This window comes from Carettochelys insculpta, chromosome 3 (genome assembly GCF_033958435.1).
Source record: "Carettochelys insculpta isolate YL-2023 chromosome 3, ASM3395843v1, whole genome shotgun sequence".
NCBI classification, from domain to species: Eukaryota; Metazoa; Chordata; order Testudines; family Carettochelyidae; genus Carettochelys; species Carettochelys insculpta.
Genome location: NC_134139.1, coordinates 112,306,898 through 112,329,926, shown reverse-complemented (window position 1 = coordinate 112,329,926; position 23,029 = coordinate 112,306,898). Strand labels below are relative to the sequence as shown.

Sequence of the window (23,029 nt, the reverse complement as noted above, 5' to 3'; positions counted from 1 at the left end):
TGATTTGTTGGGCAAAAGTCAGCATGGTTTCTGTAGCGGGAAGTTGTGTCTTACTAATCTATTAGTTCTTTGAAGGGGTTAACAAACATGCAGACGGGGGGATCCAGTGGACATAATATACTTAGATTTCCAGAAAGCCTTTGACAAGGTCCCTCTCCAAAGACTCTTATGTAAATTAGGTGGTCATGGGATAGGAGGAAAGATCCTTTCATAGATTGGAAACTGGTTAAAAGACAGGAAACAAAGGGTTGGAATAAATGGTAAATTTTCACAATGGAGGGGGGTAACTAGTGGTGTTCCCCAAGGGTCAGTCCTGGGACCAATCCTGTTCAACTTGTTCATCAATGATCTAGATAAAGGGGTAAGCAGTGAGGTGGCAAAGTTTGCAGGTGATACCAAGCTGTTCAGGATAGTCAAAACCAAAGTAGATTGTGAAGAACTTCAAAAAGATCTCAACAAACTGAGTGATTGGGCAGCAAAATGGCAAATGAAATTTAATGTGGGTAAGTGTAAGGTAATGCACATTGGGCAAAATAACCCCAATTATACATACAACGTGATGGGGGCAAATTTAGATACAACCGATCAGGAAAGGGATCTTGGAATTATAGTGGATAGTTCTCTGAAAACATCCACACAGTGCGCAGCGGCAGTCAGTAAAGCAAATAGGACGTTAGGAATTATTAAAAAAGGGATAGAGAATAAGACAAAGAATATCATACTTCCCCTATATAAAACTATGGTACGCCCACATCTTGAGTACTGCGTGCAGATGTGGTCTCCTCACCTCAAAAAAGATATACTGGCATTAGAAAAAGTTCAGAAAAGGGCAACTAAAATGATTAAGGGTTTGGAAAGGGTCCCATATGAGGAGAGGCTAGAGAGACTGGGACTTTTCAGTCTAGAAAAGAGGAGACTGAGGGGCAATATGATAGAGGTATATAAAATCATGAATGGTGTGGAGAATGTGAATATTGGAAAGTTATTTACTTGTTCCCATAATATAAGAACTAGAGGACACCAAATGAAATTAATGGGTAGTAGGTTCAAAACTAATAAAAGAAAACTTTTCTTCACACAGCGCACAGTCAACCTGTGGAACTCCTTGCCGGAGGAGGCTGTGAAGGCCAGCACTCTAACAGAGTTTAAAAAGAGCTTGATACATTTTTGGAGGTTAGGTCCATAAATGGCTATTAGCCAAGGGTAAAGTATGGTGCCTCTAGCCTTTAGTCAAAGGCTGGAGACAGATGGCAGGAGACAAATCGCTTTATCATTGTCTTCAGTTCACCTCCTCTGGGGCATCTGGCACTAGCCACTGTCAGCAGACAGGATACTGGGCTGGATGGACCTTTGGTCTGACCCAGTATGGCTGTTCTTATGTTCTTATGTTCAGGTTAGATAGACATCTATCAGGGATGGTCTAGAATGGTATTTGGTGCTTCCGTGAGGGTAGGGAACTGGACCCAATAACCTCGAGGTTCCTGCCAGCTCTAGTGTTCTGGGATTCTATGGTCTGTGGCCTGCTCTATACAAAGGGATGAGATCAATTTAAGATACACAACTCCTGCTAGAAGGCAGTGTCAATATATCTTATATCTATTTTTTTTGCTGTTCTCCTTATTGACTTCCCTTAGTCCTCATGATATGAGGCGTATTGGGGTCAATGGCAGCTCCCTGATAGTTCGATTTTGCACAGCCCCTGTAGGTGTGTTAAACCAAACCCCACAGGACCGGCTTCCAATGTGCTGATCTTTTGGTAAGAATAGGCATAACCTGTGTCATGTAGCTTGCATGGTGCTCTTTTTGGATGATGGAATAAATATTTTTCTGCGTATTCCTTCCTTATTAAATAGTTCTGGAAAGTTTTTAATTCACTGTGCAGAATGCCTTGGACTGTTTATCTCTGGTGGCATTGTGTGTGCTTGTGAATTAATGAATAGGTAAAATATATTGCTTGTGCTAATGTGTTGTTTGCTTAGAATTGTCAAGTCCATTCTTGTCACGGCGTCACTTTTTTCCTATTTTTTCCTGAAGCTGTGCAAGAACAATAGAGTGCTGTCCAAAACAATGAAAGTAGGGCTTCTTACTGGTTAGAGCAGGTGACTAGGAGTTATGAATTCTGTGTTCTGTTGGAGTGGTGCCATCGACTTGTCTTAGGTAAATCAACCTCTCACTTCTTCAGTTTCCTCATGTGTATAGTCATGCTGACTACCTACTGTTGTGAATGTTTTGTTTGTAGCGCAATTTGAAAATTTCAGATTACTGTACTATGGCAATACAAAGCATTGCTATATTAGCACACACAGTTTTCAGTTCTAATCCTCTGTGCACATTCTTACTTGGAGATTTAAAAAAAATGCTAGCAAATTTGTAGGCCAAAGAAAGAGAAGCTAGGGACTAATCTGTTGCATTGTCAGTATCTCTAACAATGTCTCCCTTCTATTCATCTGTAAGTTATAGTTACCATATGTCCTCTTCTTTTAAATTAAAAACAATACTAGGAAAAACAAATTTTTGTTAAAGCAATTGCTACTATTCTTCATTTGGCAACATTCTGAGATTTACCTAATGGACAATCATTACTGGTAGAAAGAACTGTCCAAATTAATGCTAAAAGGACACGAAGGTGCTTTAGCAGAGTGATAACTCCTCTCATTCTGAAAGATAACATTACACTCCAAAGTAATTAGTTGTTTCAGTCTGACGTTGAAATCATTGTTAGGCCTGAATTCTTTTAATTCTTTTGCTGTCAAGCTTTAACACAGTTATGAGGAGAAACTTCTAAAAGAAGTGGTGGCAGTGTGTCTACCATTTTAAGTTGGGAAGAATTCTTTGGCCTTCTTCTGTCAGGCATTTCATGGTTCCTCCTTTTTTCTCCCCCCATTGTAAGGCACTACTGCATTTCAAGCAGTGGGTGCATTGGAAGGGTTGTTTTAGGTAGTGAATTGGTGCATCTGAATGATGCACAGAACCAGTTCATTTACTTGATAGGACTTGTGATGTATCAACTTGGTTGCAAAAAAATAAAAAAAAAAGCTCACTTCTGGGCTTTTTTATTCCCCACTAAGAAATTTCAAGATCATCTTTCTCACCTAGGCCTTTCTGCTTTTTCAAGTGGCTATTTGACATGACAGTTGGTTGTGGGAGATGCTTCAGGCCTGCTCTTAGCATTCTATTATCAAGATTTTGTGGGCTGGTTTGTTCAGTGACAAAGTGCTTCACCCAGGTAGTATGTAGCTAAAGCTCTGGTGATGTCTATTGGGACATAGAACTGCAGTTTGATTGGGTAAAGAAATTTAAAGTGGGGAAAGTAAAGATTATCATAGTGCTTTTGAATGAAGACCTGGTAGTAATATTTGTTGCAGCTGAGAACTGGGTAACAGATACAGGGCACTTTCAGTTGTTTGGGTTTCAGATCACATTATGTGCAGCAAAGACCTCAGCAGCTGGGTAACTAAGTGGAAATGTGGGAAAAAGAGCAATAGTAGAACCTCCTCTTCCAGATATAATTTGTTTAATTTAATTTAAGTTTAATTTTAGTTTTCTGTGCTTGTGGCCATAAATCATCGTAGCTAGATTAATTTATTAATGAGTAACATGTTAATTTTGCATGTTTGTGCCAGTGTTAGCCAAGAGTACCCATCATTTTCTCTGCCAGAGTCATTAAGTGAAATGTAGTAATATTTGTTTGAATTCTAAACTCTTTTTTAAAAAAGAAACCTCCCTAATAATGTTGTCTTATTTAAACTATCAGTTATTTGGGGTAGGTCCCATCCCTGTTAAATATCTGTGTCGGGCCAAGGCATGCTGATCCAGGACAGGACTACAAATAATGGTAGTGTGTCCTGTCAAAGATATGTACCTAAATGAGTCTCTGATTTAACATTTACATTCTTCAAACTAAAAGTTACCCGAGACTTATTGCCTCCTGTAATCAGAGCTCCTGGGCATCAAAATGCTATTTTCCTCTTGCCATACTGTCTGGAGTGACTCACAACTGGTGGTTCCCTTCTCAGGGTGGACTGTCAGAAAACAAGGGTCAAACTGGTGGTATTCTCTATAATTTGATTCTCACAAACAAGAAAAAATTGTGAACTACTTGTTTCACCACAGAACCGGGGTCTCAAACTCATGGCTTGCAGGCCATGTACAGGCAGTGTATATTTGTAGTCTGTCCTGGGAGACCTGGCATCTAAACCCAGCATCCATCCACATCTCTATTCCATCACATGCATAAAACCATCATCTTCTAGAGCAGCCTGCACAAATAAACTTGTCTTTCAGCATGTCTTGATTTTCATCGGATCAGAGCTATCCTGGACCAGGGGGAGGCTTGTTTCAGAACTGAGAGCCTCTCATGGATCACTCTGCTGCCAGCCCGACTCTTTAATAAATCAAAGGGGTTTGTGTGATAGTAGAGTGAGGAGAGGGGCAGACTAGTAAAAAGGTCCTGAGCAGTTTAGGAGTTCTTGGGCATCGTATTGGTGCTCAGCACAGAAAAAATGGAGAATAACTTCAGCCAAAGAAGCAAGAAGTTTATTGCTGTTTTGAGTTGTACTAAAGAGATGTGTTAGTACAAGAATTAAGGCAGATGGAGTTTGTCATCAATGTTCCATTTTCTACTTTTTTGTGAAATATTATAATCACTCATATCCACATGTGATACACTGCAGCAGTTGCAGACACACATCACGCATTGGCATAGATAATTCACCTTCCTAAAAAACTGTAGCTTGGTAACAAAAGAAATCTTCTGTTGACCTTCTGCCAGCTACCCTGGGGATTAACTTGATATAGCTAAGTTGTGGGTTTTGAGTAGAGGGTTTTTCTTACCCATGAGAGACGTAGGTAAAGTTTTGTAAATTCTTACTGTGGACTATTCCTATTATGGACCATTTTGTAAATTCCTAGTATAGACTATGGACCTAGTAAGACTGTTCTAGTTCTCTTTTGGTTTGGTTTGTTTCTGCAAGGAGGTGGAACTACATATGTAAAAATACAACAGTGTTCTGTATTAACGACTCCTGCTGCTCCAGGATACTTGATGTGACATCTACACAGAGAAATACATAGTTGGGACCTCAAGAGGTCAATTACCCATTTGTAGAGAGCCCTATGGGAAATATTTTTCTTGTTCAGAGCTAGTTCATCTGTACCATGTCTTTTATTTGTGCCCCAAAAAAGATGGAATGTATGTTCATGATTTCTGAAAATAAGTGAAAACCTTGTTTCTGGAAAGTTAAGTATGGCTATAAAATGTGTGGAAGCTTAGCATGTAAGCCAGGTTGAATAGATCTGTGTAACTGTGTTTCAGATGCATGTGTTACAGTTCATAGGCTTACAGCTTTCTGATTTCTTATTTATTCCAGATATACCGAGGAGATTATACCTCAGCACCCCTGCCTGAAACTTATTAGTAACTGTGAGCAGATGCTTTCCAGCCACACGTCAAGGCGCTTGATAACCATGGAAAAGGTGAAAGAATTTGAGGTAAATTGTTGTGCGAAATGGCAGCTGTCAAATATATGAAAGCTTTTGCTCTACTTTTTTAACTGCAAAAGGGATTTTATTATATTGCCACCACCAGATCTGGTATTTGATTGTCAGTTCTGCTGCAATTGAGAGGTTTTTAACTGGACTTAGAGACTTTGAAAAATGCCACATTTTAAAGACAAAATCAAGCTTGCTCTGTTGCTCACTTAGTCTGCAATGATTTAAGGTTTTGTTGTTGTTTTAAAATTTTGAATAAATTTTTCATCCAGGGCAATCTGGTGAGGGCAGTATCTTTGAGGGCAAGATACCTTTTTCCAGAGGCTTTTGTGCATTTCCCATTGACTTCAGTGGGGACTGAGAATCTTTATCTTTGAAACTTGGGTTGTATGTCTGACTTTAATACTGTACATTAGTTCAGTTATGTTGGGGCCTCTTGACAATGGTACTTAATTTGCAGCTCTCCGTGCAGGAAAGATAACATATTTGTCAAATACTCTTCCTTAGTAGTTTTCCTTTTGGGAAGACTTTGGTGTCTATGGGTCTCCTCATCCCTCATCTCCTCTTCCCTTTCCCCTTCAGTTGCTTAAACTATTAAATATGACTAACCAAAAAATCAGTCTGGAAATATAACATTTGGAAAGATACTTAGACATGATAGGAAAGCAGAGGGAGGTTAATAACTAGGGCAATGTTCTGAGCAAGTGCTTCCAATATTATCTTAGTTTTGGTTTTTTTAACTGATAGTTATTATTTTAAACAATTGAGGTGATTTGAAGCATGATGAGATGTGCTAAGAATCAAGCACGCTTCCAGTCTGGTTTTCATAATGAAAGTGGTGACTTAAATTGTCAAGTGGCACTTACATAGCGTAACAAATTGTGCTAGGTCTTCTGAGCAGGTGCTAGTGACGTTGGCAATAACAAACCATCATTTATAATTTAAAATTTTGACATACATCTCTCCCCACGTCCCCAACACCAGTTTTATTTTTTATATTTTGACAACTTTTGGCATTGTTAATATTCTTGGACTGTCTGATCTAATTTAAACCACTTCTTCGCCCTTCTGTTTATAGATTTCAGTCATTTAGCACTACAGCTTGCACATATGAAATACAGTACTCTCTCATCCAGCAACATCTGTGGTCTGGCATGGCCATGGATGTTGCCAGATAAGAGCATAGCAGCTGGTGCAGGAGCCCCTACAGGCTCAGAGCCAGAGCCCCAGCCTCCCTGTGGCAGCACATGGGGGCCAGGACAGAGGCCCTGCTGGTTGATAGCAGTGTGGGGGTAAGGGGCTGGAGCTCCTGCCAGGGTCAGAGCCTTAGTTGGTCATACAGCAGCATGAGGACCAGGGCTGGAGCCCCTGCCAGTCCTGCAGCAACAGGGGTCCTGGGGCCAGAGCCCCTGCTGGTTCCACAGCAGTAGGGGGCAGCCAGGAGCTCCTGCCTGCCTCATGGCAGCAGGAAGCTGCCAAGGGGCTGGGAGCTGGAGCCCCCTTCTGCTCCATGGCAGCTAGGGGGCAGGGACTGGCTAGAGCCCCATGGCAGCCTGGATTGGGGAGAGAGGCTGCAGGGTGAGGCTGCAGTGGCTCCTGATTACAGGGCTTTCTGCCTGGAGGAGCCCTACGTTTCCTCTCATCCGGCAAATTCTCTTGGTCCGGGTCCAGTCAGGTCCCAAGCATGCAGGGTAAGGGAGGTGCAACCTGTATTTTGTTATGTACATCACTTACTCTTCAGTATGTATCTTGTCAGTTCAGTGGTTGAAATGCTTAGTTCTGAGCACCTGATGTTAGCTGGCAAATGTATTACTGATTTAAAAATAGAAGGTGCCTCTGCCCAGGGGTCCAGAGACCTTTTATATAACTTCAGGGCAATGACACGCAATATACTGTTCCTAGTGAAAAAGCACATGTCTGAGTAATAAGTAAAGCTCTGTATTGTTTAAATCCTTCTTCCCTCAGCAAATGCGTACCTGCTGTTGAGTTTTGATATAGGGTATGCTCGGGATCATCGCTGTTTAGTTCCTTTTACAGAAATCTCTTAACAGTCTGCCTACTCTGTTTCATATCAAACAAATGCTTTGTAGGGACCTTATAGTGCAAAGAAGTGTCATGGAAAGAAATTGTTCAGTGGAAATGGAGGTCTTCCCATTTGCCTTCCTGTTGTGTGTGAAATTGTGATTTTTTTTTAAATATTCCAGCATCTTGTGTACTTATTCAGGCATTTTTCAATATAATTTCATTAGATTAGCTCCTAGTTTTCAAGTGTTTGTCACAGTTCAGCCACAGTGCATTGTCTGTGAACATTTTTATAAAGACAGTGAGTTTTAGATTATACTGCATAATCATCATGCAATTTTGCCAGGAGTTGCTAGAACTGGCAGTAATAGATACATGATATATATTTATGTACACTATAAACACTCTAAAACCCTTACTCCACTGATGAAATTGACCTATTGTTAAGAGCACTCCTATGTAATGGGTCCCATTGAACTGGTGTTGAAAACTGCTAGGCGTGTCTGCATGGGCAGTCTCTGTCGACAGAGAAACCTCGGCAGTACCTCTGTTAACAGATGGTGTCTACACACAAAAGCAGATGGAGAGAACAAGCCGCTCTGTCAACAGAGAGCATCTGGACTGCCCTGCCCTCTCTTGAGAGGATGTCTGACCGGAGGTTCTGCAAACAAGGCTGCCTGGGGAACTGGAAGTCCTCTCTGTTGACAGAGTGTCTGCACTGTCAACGGAGGCATTATACCCGATCGGGAACAGGGGCAATGCTGCTGAATGAACAGTTTAGTTTTGTCAACAAGCTCTCAACAGAGTGCTTTAACTGTGGAGATGCTCAGCAAGTTTTGTCGACAAAAGCTGAGTTTTTTCAACAGAAGCTGCCCGTATAGTTATGGCCCAAATGTTTATAATTTCAAGAAATTAGTGGTCTAAGAGACTGAAGTAGATATGTACCCTAATTTTGTTATAAGCATAGAGACCATAAAACATCCTTGTAATAAACACCTTGAATTGTTTTTATCTCATTAAGTTCAACAGAAATTCTTCTGACATAATAGATTTCTTTTTTGTAAACTTGCAGTAACGTACACTTGAGCTATGTTGTCACTAGAAGGTTTTGTTGGCAAAACTCAGTAAGTGTTTAGATTGCCAAGGTGTTCTGTCAACAGTAAATCGACAGAATGGAGCACTTTTGTTAACAGCCATATCCTACTCCCCATGAGGAGATCTGTCAACAGAAAGCTGGTCTGGATGATCTGGGGGACCTTCTGTTGACAGAAAAGGACTCCAGGGTGCTACATAAGTGCCCCAGGGGACACCCCGCCCACAGCAATCAGGTCTCTTATGATGCCTTCCTCTGGCCCTTCTTAAAGCTGCCGGGAGCCTGGGAAACCCTGTGGTAGGAAGCTGGGTGTGTGCAAACAGCAGAGCTACAAGCTGCTGTGCAAATGCCGTCACAGCCACTCCTTTCCAGACAGCGTTTTCCATGGCACACCAGCAGGGAGCCCGAGACACCGCCCCCCCACTCCGCCGCCCCCGGGCCTACCAGGCCTACCACCAGCTGGTGGTGCCTCGGGGTGACTCCTGGAATCCCAAGATGTGGGCCCCCTCCTGGACCTGTGGGGAGGGGAGGAGCTACTTCAAGACCCCCAAGGTGAAGCACTGTAATGCCCCCATCTACACCTGGATGGCCATTGCCCTGGTGGAACACCCCTCCTTCCTCCCCCCACCCATCTGCAGCACGCGGCAGGTCTGGGCAAAAGTGAAGGAGCTCCGGCCAGGGCAATGTCCAGGCCCGGGGCGGTGGCCAACTCTCCACAACAGGACCCGCCAACTGCCCCTGTTACAAAGAGCTGCGTGACATTGCCGGGGGGCAGGCACTCATATCCCTTTTGGTTTATATACTTGCCCGCACTATGGTCCGGGGCACAGATCAGGTTGTGGGTCCTGTTGATAGCCTTGATGCAGTTTGGGAACCCCCAGGGTGGCAAACCTAGCCACAACTGTGTCCACATCTCCCATACAGATGACTCTCCCCAGGAGGATGGTGTTGCGGGGTGGCGGGGTTGGAAACTTCTGTCAACAAATCACTCTAATCTAGACATAGCCTTACAGAGAGTAGATTGGACAAAGTCTATACAAAAATATACTTTGGTATGGGGAGCAATGTGTGGGAGATTTTAAAAGGAAACATTTTGAAGCTTTTTTGGACCAGGATGTCTGTGGTTAATTACTTTACTTCTTCCCCTATGTAAATGTTATGGTCCTATTGGTGGTAAGTTAATAATAGCTAGTTGATGGCTTATGCATCTGTATAAGTATACATCAAGAAGGTGGAAGAACAAAAGGAAAAGGAAGTGACAGAAGGGAAAGAAGTGAAGTTTGAGGGAGATTTGATGAATTTTCACTGCCTTTGATAAGGGCCTAAAACCATTATTATAAAAGGGCATTTACAGTACGAATGTGTCTTCTCGTTTCTACCAGGGACAGAGCAGTTTGGTTTCCTATGGATCTCTCTAATGTGTCAGTCATGCTTTTTGTACAGAGTAAGTGTTATTAGAGCAAGCTTTTTTCCCCATGAGCTGTCTTCATCATGGCAGATGATGAGGCAGAGTTTAGAATTTGGCCTCCATGTGGAATATCACAGCATGTCTGACAGTGAGGCATATGAATCGCTAGGTGTTCAACAGATGCAGAATCTCTGAAGCTTGTGATGTACGGTCTGGTTGGTATCCAGTCAAATTGGTTCAGTCTTTTATTTTAGGTTAGTTATAGGTCGAGTCAAGTTGAAGTGTAATTGATATTGCACCAGGTTAGTTTCCAAGTTTCATAATCAATCTGTTTACATGATGCTGAGGAGGAAGGAACAAGCAGCTAGTTTTATGTTGCTTACTTTATATTTTTCTAGTTCCAAGTGGAATCAGATGAAAACGGGGTGACTACAACTGTATATGGGACAAAACAATTACCAGAATTGTAACAGGAAGTATTCTTGATGCTCCGTATCTATTTAAAAGCGTGTCTTGTTTTTTTAAACTCCTGTTGTATTTAGTTTGGTGGGGGAGGGGGGAAGGGAGAGTCTTCCACATTTTTTTTAACTTCTAATTTTGGTGGACTTGTTGAATCACCCGTAAAATACTTTAATGCCTATCTACTCACTTCCACTTTGTTTTTTCACTATTGTGTGTCTGGTGTCTTTACAGAATAATCCATATCTATTTTGCTAGTGTTTGTTCTTATTCTGAAGCTTTTAACTTGTAGTGATAAAATATTGGCAAATCTGTAGTGTTCTGGAGGTGAGCCACTGCTGACCACACCCAGGAAGCATGCCTATAAATTTCATGTCAAGATGGGAACAAGAAGTAGACTGAAAAGTGCATTCTGAACAAATGACTGTCCATGAAAAGACTTGAGAGCAAAGTATTAACAGATCTGCAAAACTGAAGTTTTCCAGCGTGAGGTCACTATAGGCGTCCTTATTGGTGTTGAGTTCTTCTACTGTATTATGCAGCCTCAGTTGCTAGACTTGATTATCTTGTCTTGTTTGAGCCACTTGCTGATGTTTATAGCTGTCTAAAATTTGTACTGGGGTTTCTAAAGCTACTGTCCAGCTCCAGATGTAGAACACTGGCAAGCTGTGATAAGGGAAGGACGATCTTCTAAAACAAAAACCAGACATGTAATTACCTGGAGGCTGAACTGAGACTCACTAGATTTCAGCATAAGCTAGTGCATTACATCTGGCTATGTGTACAGATTTTAAATTAAACATAATTCTATTTGTAAACTCTACTTCTTTTCCCTTCTCTCCTGCCTGTTTTGTTATGCTAGAAATAAATTGCACCTTTTTTACATTATTCTGTAAAAGGAAACCTAATGTGAAGTTGCATGGTCAAGTAAGTGGTAAGCACTCAGGAGCCTTTCATTTTGACATTAGCCTTGCTGGATTTCATTTCTTGTAGGATACATCATAAGCCGTAAATACTTATGTAAAACAGTAACTTAGTTGAAAATTGGTGCCATTGAGGAGAATGTAAGCATATCATGGTCCATAGCAGTGGTGTGGCAGAAATGATTATCAGGGAATGATAGTAAGCTAAAGAATGGTGGAAACCTGACCTTTACAAAGGAGGAAATTACACGCTTTCCTGAACTGATAGCATAGTAGTGATAAATTTTAGTCATTAATATTTAAAGTTCATTGTTGGTCACTCTTTGTACTTGACCCAAAGTGATGGCTTGTAGAGAAGCTTCACCTGCATGTGCAAAGTAACCAGATAAATGTTTTACCTCTAATACAACTATTAAGCAGTGGCAACAAAAGGAAACAAAATATTAAAATTCTTCCTATTCTTTCCCCTTCTCTTCAGCGTCAAGTGTGGGGAACAAAACAGAAAAAGTAGGGTGGAAGATGTCATTGCACTGGAATTAGGTAATGATGGAGAGGAAGATTTTTTTTTTAGGTGATAGTTCCAATGACACGGTTCAACTCTTATTCCTGACCCATTGCTTTGTTTAAAGAGTGGGAGCTACAGTAAGAAAAGGTGTAATACAGTATTTGGAAACTGCTGCTGACACCAGCTCTTTAATTGTGTGAAATCTGCTGTGTCTACAGATTTCATTCACTAGTGTGGCCAGTGCACCCTCTGTAGAAGGTATTAAAAGAGAGCCTCTTATAGATTTGGCAGAGATACTTTTTTCATTATTAGAATTTGTAGAGACCCACTGACTTCAATTATTGTTTAGAAGCATATTTTAGTTAACCACTATATTCTGCTTATTATGATTGACTAACATCTGGCAAAAATATTAGATATCTAAATTATTTTCGGAAGATCTTGCATTCTACCCTTATAGCTTGTCATTGAGTAATAGATTGTCATGCTGCCTAGTATGGGACACAACTGCCAGAAGACAGGGCATGTACCCCAAATGAGTGGTTTGTTCTATCATAAAACTTCATCAAGCCAGGAACAAATACATGCTTCCAAATGACTATGCTAGTTATTATGAAGCCACAGTCCCTTTCAGGTCCTCTAGCCCCATATGCATCGCCCAGGCAAACCAGACTTCTGTGATAAATTATAATTAAAATTAGAAATCATATATATTAAGTTCTTCCAGTTTGAATGACCCAGATGCTCGCCCTAGGCCAATATGTACTTCAGAGTATCACCAAATACCATGCTTAGGGTTGCCGGGTGTCTGGTTTGAGGTGCCACTACTAGTCTGATTGGCTGCTACAGGGGAAGGAGGCAGGCTCTGCACAGCTCCCGGGAAACAGCTGGCACCAATTAAGTTGATTACAATGAGTAAAATATCATTCCATCTCCCGAATAGCTAACAAATTTAGCAAAACAGGAGCAAGCTTGATTTACATAGACACACCCAGGTTTTCTCACCCATTCAGTGAACTGTAATGGAAGCATTCTTTCCGATCCACCTTACATCCATGCTCAGAACAGTTCAGTGTTTGACTTTTTCCTGTCAGAAGAGAGCATATCATAATTTTTGTTTTATCAGTGGAGGCCCAGTGTTTGATCAGTGGGTTGACTACTTCCTTTAATGTGTTATAGATTTACCCCATTGTCTTTCTGCCTCTCACTCTGTCTTCTCAGTATTGAAATAGACTTGTTAGCACCTGGCGTTGAATGCTGTTGTATTTGTGCTTACACATTACATTTCCTTAGATACTTCAGTTTTGGCAGCTTGAGCAAATGGAGTCTACAGGTAGAAACCAACTACATACATGTATACAGGAATATATCTAATTGTATCTTGTGGACTATGGTAGTTGTACACGCACACAGACCAATATTTTAGATCTTAGTTTCATTTTAAACTGCCCACCAAAGCTTTTTTTCAGTGTCATGCACTCTGAAACCATTGGGAATCCTTGCAATCACACATTTCTAATTGTGCAAATTGCTTGTAGAGTTGGACTCTAAGGCTACGTCTACACTAGAAGCATCTATCGACAGATATTACTGTTGCCCGAGAAATCTCGACAACAGAACCTCTGTCTATGGATTGCTCCTACGTACAACTTGCTCTGTTGACAGAGAACTGCCAGATTGCACTGCACTCTGATGACAGAAAGTGGAATGACAGCTCTGCAAACAGGGCTGCCTGGTAACTGGATGCCCTCTCTGTTGACAGAGTGTTATGCCTCAGTTTTTGAGGGATAATATTGTCGAGGCAAGTGCAGAGTTCTGTTGAGAGAAGGCTTTATATGCGTAGACGCTCCGTGCGTTATGTCGACAGAAGGACCCTTCTGTTGGCAAAACTCTCCAGAGCAGACAGCTTAAAAGAGTTGCAGGATGGGGGAAGGTCCTTTTAAATGTGGCTATTTTACACTTTTTACAATCTGGGGTTGAAAAAAGTTCTACATTAATTTCAGAGTATTTAATACTAATAAAAATCAAAGTGCACTTTGTCATGGTCACCATATGGTATTGACGATGGATTGGAGACTTCAATGAGCTGAGTGTAAATGTTATCTTAAATTATTTTCATCATCTTAATGAATTTTTTAATTTGCTGCTTTGTTTTAAAGTTAAATACAATAGCAGACCTCTTGTGTATATACAGAAGAAACACTTCCGTGGATTATTTGGTAGTTCTGCTGAAGTTTCTTTTACTAATTGAAGCATTAATGACAAGCTTGATCAATTGAATGGCAGTCTAGCATTTATGATTAGTGTAAAGTAGCCAGCAAGTTTATTCACAAGGAGAGTTGATGTGTTTTCATGTACATAGGTACTATTTGACTGACTTTTGGAAACTTAAGAATGTGTATTTTGAACAAAATCTCATGGTCTTAACAGCCAGTTAGTGACTAAAATGAGATTTATTTCAATTTATATATGTGGGTGTATATGTATGCCAGTTTAAGAAACTATGTTCTTGGCTAACACATATATATAAAATTTATAAGGCTATCAGTCAAAATGTTAACATTATAGCTGAGTGAATACCGCATAAAACAAAACAAAAAACCCAACATCCTTTCCACCAGTATCTGAAATTTTTATATGTATTGACTCTGGCCAGTGTTGTGCTTCGTTTGTTTGCTTTCCACAAATATTTGTGTGATTAAGTGTTACTCATAGCAATATTTCCAGAAACCAAACTTTAAATTGCTGTCTGAGTTCTCATGGTAGACGTGCTTGTCCACATGTCTAATTGTTTCGAGCTCAGAAATTTCAGTTAAACAGCATGGCTCGCTTTTCAAATATTTGGATCAAATACTGGCAGCAAACTGTTCAAGATTGATGTACAGAGTGTAAAAGGGCAAGAAGATTAGAATAATGAACGCACTTGAAATGATGTATTTGCAGATATTCTTGGAGCAGAAAAGGTAACTCAGATCAGTTATTCATTGCAAATTATTTTTCATTTTTATTTAATTCTGTAGTTTTGGAGAACATTATCAACATTTCTGTAAATCTGATTGAAACTTGAGTTAATCTTGGACTATTTAGCAGACAAACAAACAAACTCAAAATGACTTTTACTTTGTTGATTGTTGACTTTTATTTGCATTTTTGGAATGACTTTTGGGACAAATCACGACAATACATACTTAAAACTAACCTTTGTATTTTAATGCCATACAGGACAAAGACCGATATTCTCACTTTTTGGATTATCAGTATTTGCTATACAAGGGTCACAATTCCTTTCGTGAGAAGTATTTCAGTGGTGTGACAAAGAGGATTGCCAAGGAAGAAAAAGACAACCAGAAGTAAAAACTACAACAACAAAAATAAACAGATTAAAAATGAGGAAAATATGAAGATTGTATTACTGTAAAGACATCTGGATGCTTCAGAAAACAAATACTGTTTTTAATTTTAAAAACTCACCATGAAAACCACAACATAGGTTAAGAACAGTTCTTTTTAATTAGCTTTGTTTATAGCAGATTTATTGTACAAGTTTTCTGAGCCGTATTTAATTTATATTTGTACTTTCAAGTACTAATGTTGATTGACTAAAACCATTATTATTATTTTTTTACCATTAACTTTTACAGGAAATAGTAGTATTCTTTGGCTTCTTAAACTGTGAACATCTGGATACTTTAGAAACACATAATAGTGATCAAGGATTTCTTATTAGGAAGATTGCTTTCATTTGTTTTGTTTTTTTGTAACTGATACACAATAAAAACCAACAAAGCTTGTTGTAAGTTTTTTAAATTGTGTTGCATGCAACAGATTCTCATGTGAATTCTTACTGCCATATACTGGGCCAGCTATGTTTTTAAAATCAAAAAATAAACCACAGACCCCCCTCTGGGAGCTAAGGACCTGACAAAACTTGGAAAGGCTACTAAACCCCTTAAAGTCTGTCCACATCTGAAGCTCATCAATACCTTGGATTTGTTGTTACATTCCTAAATTTTGACTGCTGGTCAAGCAAAGTGTCTGCAATTTTTGATTCAGAAGCTAACTGATGGTGAAAACAGTAACAACAACAACAAAATTGGTAATGGTTTCTTAATGGTATTAAGCCGGATCAGATTTTTTAAATTGAAGGTGTATTTCTGAATGGGAGGACTTTTCTAAACTTATAGTGGGTTCATCATGATTATATTTCACTTGGAAACCATTAGACCCATTAGTTGAGGGTATTAATGGCTTTACTTGGGTTTAATTGTCAAATTGTTCCAGCATGATAGGACCCCATTATTTAATATATTGTAGTTTATTGTGGTTGTATAATACTCTGTACAATGGTGATGCCGAGAAAGCCAGTGATACCTAGGGAGGCAGGAGTCTGCATCTCTTCAATTCATTGACTTATTTCACCTGCCCTTGTATTTATGACACTAAGGTCATGGTTACCCTGGAGCGTTCACAGCAGTGTGGCTGCAGCTACATGGCTGTGTATGGTCTAATGTAGCTCTAATAGCACTATCTTGTCGGCTTTATTACTTTAGCACCCTGTGAGTGGTGGTACCTTTTCTGCCGATTTATTCACACCGCCACATAGACTTATTGACATAAGCTGTAGTGTAAGATAGCGTAAGTTCTACCAGGGAGAGGTCAAATTTTCAGTGTCAATTTTGCCTAACCCTCTAGATATAATTGTTGGTATTTATTTCTAAAGTGATGTATTTTCAGTTTTTTCCATTTATAAATAACCGTGTTTTGAAGTCTCAGTGGGCCGTAACAGCTGAACTAATATTAAAAAACAAACTTTTAGCCCAGAAGATTTTTTTAAACTAAATGTAAATTGTCCATTTCAAAGTATTGTAGCAAAAAAAAAAAAAAACTGTTTTGAAGAGTTGTTTAAAATGGCTTTAAGCAATAAAATTTTCGCATTTAGTCTTTATTTTATAATTTAACAACTTGTTTCCTCTTCATGGTTAGGTATTGTGTTCATGTATTTGCTGTGAATTTATAATTTTCAGTTGCCTTCACGATGAAAGTTACACTATACAGATAATATCGGAGGAGTAGCTGTGTTAGTCTGGATCTGTAACAGCAGCGAAGGGTCCTGTGGCACTTATAAGGTGCCACAGGACCCTTCGCTGCTGTTACTATACAGATAGGATCCAAATTGCTGTACAAGATATGAGGCAGTGATAAATCAGGCCCAACATGTAAGAGAGCACTTTGGTTTAGTGTCTCTTCCACTTGTCCAAAAGTGCTGCTACTTCAGGAACAATCTTTTTTCTATTTATGTGTGGATTTTTTCCAGGCTTGTGTAAAATATTTTTTTAAATGTCCAGCGAGGTGTGTGAATGTGCAAAAGAGAGTGAGGGTGCAAAAGCAGAAGGGATAGTGGCTCAGTGGTTTGAGCACTGGTCTGCTAAACCTGGGGTTGTGAGCTCAGCCCTTGAGGGGGCCATTTAAGGGCCTGGGGCAAAATAGATTTAAAAAAATATGTCAGGGATGGTGATAGGCCCTTGTGTGAGTGCAGGGGACTGGACTCAATGACTTCTGAAAGTCCTCTCCATCTCTATGAGATAGGTATATCCCCCTTTTTTTTAATCCCCACCAGTAGAAACAAAACGTCTCTGTGGGTGCTGTGCTAATCTGCTGGGCAGCATTTGAACCTCTCCACAGTGGCTGCAAAAGCACTCAAATTCCAGGTAGCACTGGTCAAGAAAAACACTTAACATCTGTTTAGCGTCTGACAGGCTACTAATAACCTGGGCAAACTTTAGTCAGTCAAACCTTTTTGAATGTGGGTTAATGCCTTCTGAGGTATGTTGTAACACATACGCAAAAGCGTGGTACAAACTATTGCATAGCATGTGCCTTCTCTAGTAGAAGGGGGGTTGCTAGTGTACTTTTCGATCAGCCCTTTGAGCCATTCACTTGGAGAGGTTGTCAGACTAAATCAGATTGAATTCTCAGGGTAGGCTTGAATCAGGGCTTGATGTATTAAAGAATTTGCTGGGCCAGGGAGGGCACTGTGGTGTCTGGGCATGTGGTTGATGGGGGGGGAGCCACTCACCTGGCCCCCTACTTATGGAGGCACACCTGGCTGTGCTCTCCCAGGCCCTGCCCACCACCACTATGTGAGTGGTGGGCGGGGTAGCCTTTGGAGAAGCACATTACTGTGCTGCCGTTCAGCCACCTGTGTGGGGCAGCAAGCAGCAGCATGCAAAGCCACCTCCTCCTCTCTCTCAGGGTCCATACCATAGATGTTCCCAGATCAGGTGTATGAACAGAAAAGATTTTTGGATAAGTAGCTTGGTTTTAAGCTGGCTCAGGGTCTTCTTCCTGATTCAGCAAACAGACTGGTTCACAGAGGGCCCTAGTCCTTTGGGTGGGGTTGGAAGGACTGGGCCTTCTCAGACGAGGACACTGGAACTACTGTGAGAGGGGTTATAGGGGATGCCAGATTGCCCTCTCCTGATCTGTGGCTGGCTACTCTGAGTTATCTGATGCCACAACAGCCCCTGGTGGGGGAGGGTGTAATTGCAGTCCCTGTCTGACAGAATCTAAACCTGCTGCTACATTACCATTCTCCCGTCCAAGGTGCCATGGTAATGAGGCAATTGGAAGCAGGCTGATAAGGTGATAATGTGCATATTCAGCACCTCATTAGCATAATGGTGGCCACACGAACAGTCTTTGAATGCAGATTGACAGTGAAGATGGGGGCAGCTTCGAAATAAGCGCCCCACTTCTATGGTCCCTTACTCTGATCTAGTTCTGTGGGAGTAAGGCAATGTCAAAGAGGGGTGCTTATTTTGAAGCTGCCCCCATCTTCACTGTCAATCTGCATTTTGAAATCTGTTTGTGTGGCTGCCATCATGCTAATGAGACTCTGAATATGCACATTAGCTTGCTTCCAATTGCCTCATTACCATGGCACCTTGGATGGGAGAACGGTAGTGTAGCAGCACCCTTATTCTGGGGAAGGAAACCATCTGTGTGGCACATAAATTCTGTGCTTATATTTCTTTTATTAAAAAGTGTGGCAGGTGGCCCCCTGATCACCCACCCTCCCCCTTGCTTCAGGCACTGGTGTCCTGAGCCCCCCTTAAGACTGGGTGCCTCTTCTGAGCAGAAGCTATGATGAACTTGTTACCACAAAAGGAAACCCTGTGGGTTCAAGAAGTGCTTCTGCCATTGCGCCATGTTAGAGTTGGGAACATGTCTGGTAAGTTGAAAGTGACCTTGCAAAGAAAACTACATGTCATCTTATAACTATAGTAGTTACACCTATTCACTATCTCTAAAGAGGTAGTGTGAAGATGTGCTTAGGCAGCCTGTCTTACTCAGAAGAACACAGTGAAGGAAGCAATGCAGTCTGGGAACGTGTTGGTAGGACAGTGTGAGATAGGGACTCAGCCCAAGAAAGGAAATGGCAGGGGAGCCAGTAGCCTGAGATTAGGTGCCCTTAATGGACCACTGAGGAGGAAGGACAAGAGCAATTGCCCAGAAATGAAACAACTGGTTATTTCCTATATGGTCGGGGCTTTTCTGTGATCCGTTGATTATGAGTTGGAGCAGTCTGGGGAGGGTGGATATACATGTGTGTTACACATGAACAAAGTAAACTCTGTGTAATTCCTCCCCTTACCATTGAGTGTCATGAACAAAGGACAGGAAGCAATAGTGTCCAGTCTGAGGCTATTGCTTTATGCTGTAGTGCTCAGCAAACACTCCTGCCCCTGCCAATGAATGAGGAGCTGCTGGTCCTTCCAGCTGGGCCTCTTGCTGGGCAGTTAGAAGTCTGCAGGGCCATACTGCAGCTGAGTTAGTTCCCTTCAGGGCTGTGTTGTCATCGACTTTCTGGAAAGGTCAGGGTGTCTCACAGCTGTTGAAGAGCAGGAGCTTCGTCTAGCAGGACCAGAATGGACTTGCTGCCCAGGAACACCCTGGGGAGCAGCTCTTCCTTTTTCTGCCATGGTCCTGACAAGTCCTTGGAGGGTGGCTGTTTTGGGAAAGAGGTAAGGTGGGCGTTATAGGGAGGGGTAGGTGCATGCTGGGGAGTTTGGGAATGTGGAGACACTTGATAGGTCATGGGAGCAAATCTGTGAGAAAGAGACATAGGGCACGTAGAAGGCAAATACAGAAAATAGTTGAAAACATCCAAAACTGGCCCCAAATTAAATGAAACTTGGGGCGAGGGGGGTGGGGATCCACCTTGGTTTGAACTAAACTTCAGGGAGTGGTTCTCAGCCCAACTGTGACCAATCACAGCTCGGCTGAGCCTTTCATGTATACAGAGAACTTGTGGTCTGAGCTAACTTCATCTCTGGGCATATGCAATGAGAGCATCACTTCTCCCCACCTCCTCCACTACTGTAAGTGTTCAGCTCTGAATTGTCCATCTGCCATAGTTAGCATTGCAAGGCACTACATTTACCCTTAGCAAAGAACTGACAAACTCCACAAATGACAAGCAATCATATAGCACCTTAGAGACTAACAAATTCATTAGTTCATGAGATTTCATGGGCTTTAATCTCACTTAAATGTCTATATTCCCTGTTTTAAGAAAATATGTTGCTTGCTTTGCAACTTTCAAACTGCTCTGAACTAGTGAACTCAGTCATAGGGATTGTTTCCTTCCCTCATCTAGAATGATCACAGTCACATGGGCCATCAAGGAACTTTACCAAACAAAACAAAAAGCAGTCAAGTAGCACTTTAAAGACTAGCAAAATAGTTTATTAGGTGAGCTTTCGTGGGACAGACCCACTTCTTCAGACCATAGCCAGACCAGAACAGACTCAATATTTAAGGCACAGAGAATCAAAAACAGTAAGCAAGGAGGACAAATCAGAAAAAGATAATCAAGGTGAGCAAATCAGAGAGTGGAGGGGTGGTGGGGAAGGTCAAGAATTAGACTGAGCCAGGTATGCAGACGAGCCCCTATAGTGACTCAGAAAGTTCCCATCATGATTTAAACCATGTGGTAATGTGCCAAATTTGAATATAAAAGCCAGCTCGTCCGTTTCTCTTTCCAGAACGGTACGATAATTCCTTTTCAGTAACACACATACCTTTAAGTCATTGACAGAATGCCCCATTCCATTAAAATGTTGACTGACTGGTTTGTGGATCTGGAGTGTTTTAATGTCTGTTTTGTGCCCATTGTGCCCATCGCACCATTCTGGAACGAGAAACAGCCAAGCTGGCTTTTATATTCAAATTCGGCACATTAATACATGGTTTAAATCATGATGGGAACTTTCTGAGTCACTATAGGGGTTCGTCTGCATATTTGGCTCAATCTAATTCTTGACCTTCCCCACCACCCCTCCACTCTCTGATTTGCTCACCTTGATTATCTTTTTCTCATTTGTCCTCCTTGCTTACTGTTTTTGGTTCTCTGTGCCTTAAATATTGAGTCTGTTCTGGTCTGGCTATGGTCTGAAGAAGTGGGCCTGTCCCATGAAAGCTCACCTAATAAACTATTTTGCTAGTCTTTAAAGTGCTACTTGACTGCTTTTTGCTTTGATAGTGTATAGACTAGCACAGCTTCCTTTCTTTTACCAAACAAAGGATTGGATAATGGCCCTATTGCACCTGGGAAATGCTGTGTGTAAGGACATTTGTCCTGGGGGCTTGGAAACTGAATGAAGGAAATAAAGCAAACCACAGGAGAATTGTCCATCTTTTTGGCTCTTTGAACTCTGAAGCACCAGGGACTGCACACTGAAGCCAGAGATACCTGGGGCTAACTTGTGGATCCTCCTTGAAAAACAGTTTGAATTAACAGATGATTGCTATTCTTTCACTCTTAGGATTTAGGTGGTAACGAATTTGTTTGTTACTTTAACCTGTAAATAAGTCTTATTCTTTTTTCCTTGCAAATAACCCTTTGGATAGTTAGTTAGATATTACAGGATTAGCTACAGGCATTGTCTTTGTATGAGCAAAGGCAGGGGTCAGCAACCTCTCTGAGGTGGAGTGCTGAAATTTGACCTTTTGACCTATGTACAGTCCGAGTGCTGGTGATACTTTTCAAAGTCACTAATAGTCCTACTTAAAACAGCTTTATTAACACACAAATGAAAATGCAGAGCTTTACCGTTTAGGTCATGGTTGGTAGCATTAGCTGGTCTTTTGTTAATCCTCAGGCATTATAGCTTTGAGCAAGCTCCCTGCTGCATGGGGGAGGAGGGTCAGGGCTGAGCCTCCTGCCTCATGTGCCAATGAAAACTGGCTCTTGGCACCTGTGCGGGGGAGTTGCTGACGCCTGAACTAAGGTACCAGTTGATCTGGGGTGAGTGAGTGTCTTTATGGACAAGATCAGCTGCCAGACTACTGCACTAGGCAATGCACGATGGGAAGAAAGTAGGCAGCCCTTGGTGGGAAAAGAACCAGTTAAGGGCTGTTTAGAAAAGCTATACATACACAGATTCATGAGTCCAGATTTAATGCATCCAAGGGTACTGAGGGAATTGCCAAATGTCATTGCAGAGCCTTTGGCCATTATCTTTGAAAACACTTGGAGATTGGGAGAGGTCCTGAATGATTGGAAAAAGGCAAATGTAATGCCCATATTCAAAAAAGGAAAGGATAATAATCCAGGGAACTATAGACCGGTCAGCCTTACCTCAGTCCCCAGAAAAATCACGAAGGAGATCCTCAAGGAATCCATTTCGAAGCATTTGGAAGAGAGAAAAGTGATCAGGAATAGTCAACATGGAGTCACCAAGGGCAGGTCATGCCTGACGAATCTGATTAGTTTCTATGATGATGTAATTAGCTCTGTGGGTATGGGGAGGTCAATGGATGTGATATACTTTCACTTTAGCAAAGCTTTTGACACAGTCTCCCACAATATTCCTGCCCATAAGTTAAGGATTGGATAAATGGACTGTCATGTGGATAGAAGGATGGCTAGACAGTCGGGCCCAGTGGGTAATGATCAATGTCTGGTTGGCAGTTGGTTTCAAGGGGACTGCCCCAAGGATCAGTTCTAGGGCTTGTATTGTTCAATATCTTTATTAATGACCTGGATAGGGGAATGGATTGCATCCTGAGCAAATATGTGGGTGACACTAAGCTAGCGGGGACAGGTAGATATGTTGGAGGGTAGG

General features: G+C 41.3%; 1 protein-coding gene across 4 annotated transcripts in view; it reads left to right on the top strand.

The window, feature by feature from the left end:
* Positions 1-16,815, top strand: part of TRMT11 (tRNA methyltransferase 11) — a 48,999-nt gene extending 32,184 nt beyond the window's left edge. For 2 of the 4 annotated variants that reach the window (XM_074990606.1, XM_074990604.1), the window contains exons 12-13: positions 5,370-5,490; positions 15,123-16,815. In XM_074990606.1, coding sequence (XP_074846707.1) covers positions 5,370-5,490; positions 15,123-15,254 — 253 coding nt within the window. In that variant the 3' untranslated portion in view covers positions 15,255-16,815. Of the gene's footprint in view, positions 1-5,369; positions 5,491-10,411; positions 10,556-15,122 lie in introns of those variants that run through there. The other 2 variants (XM_074990605.1, XR_012645046.1) reach the window with 2 other exon arrangements.
* Positions 16,816-23,029: the final 6,214 nt, after the last annotated feature.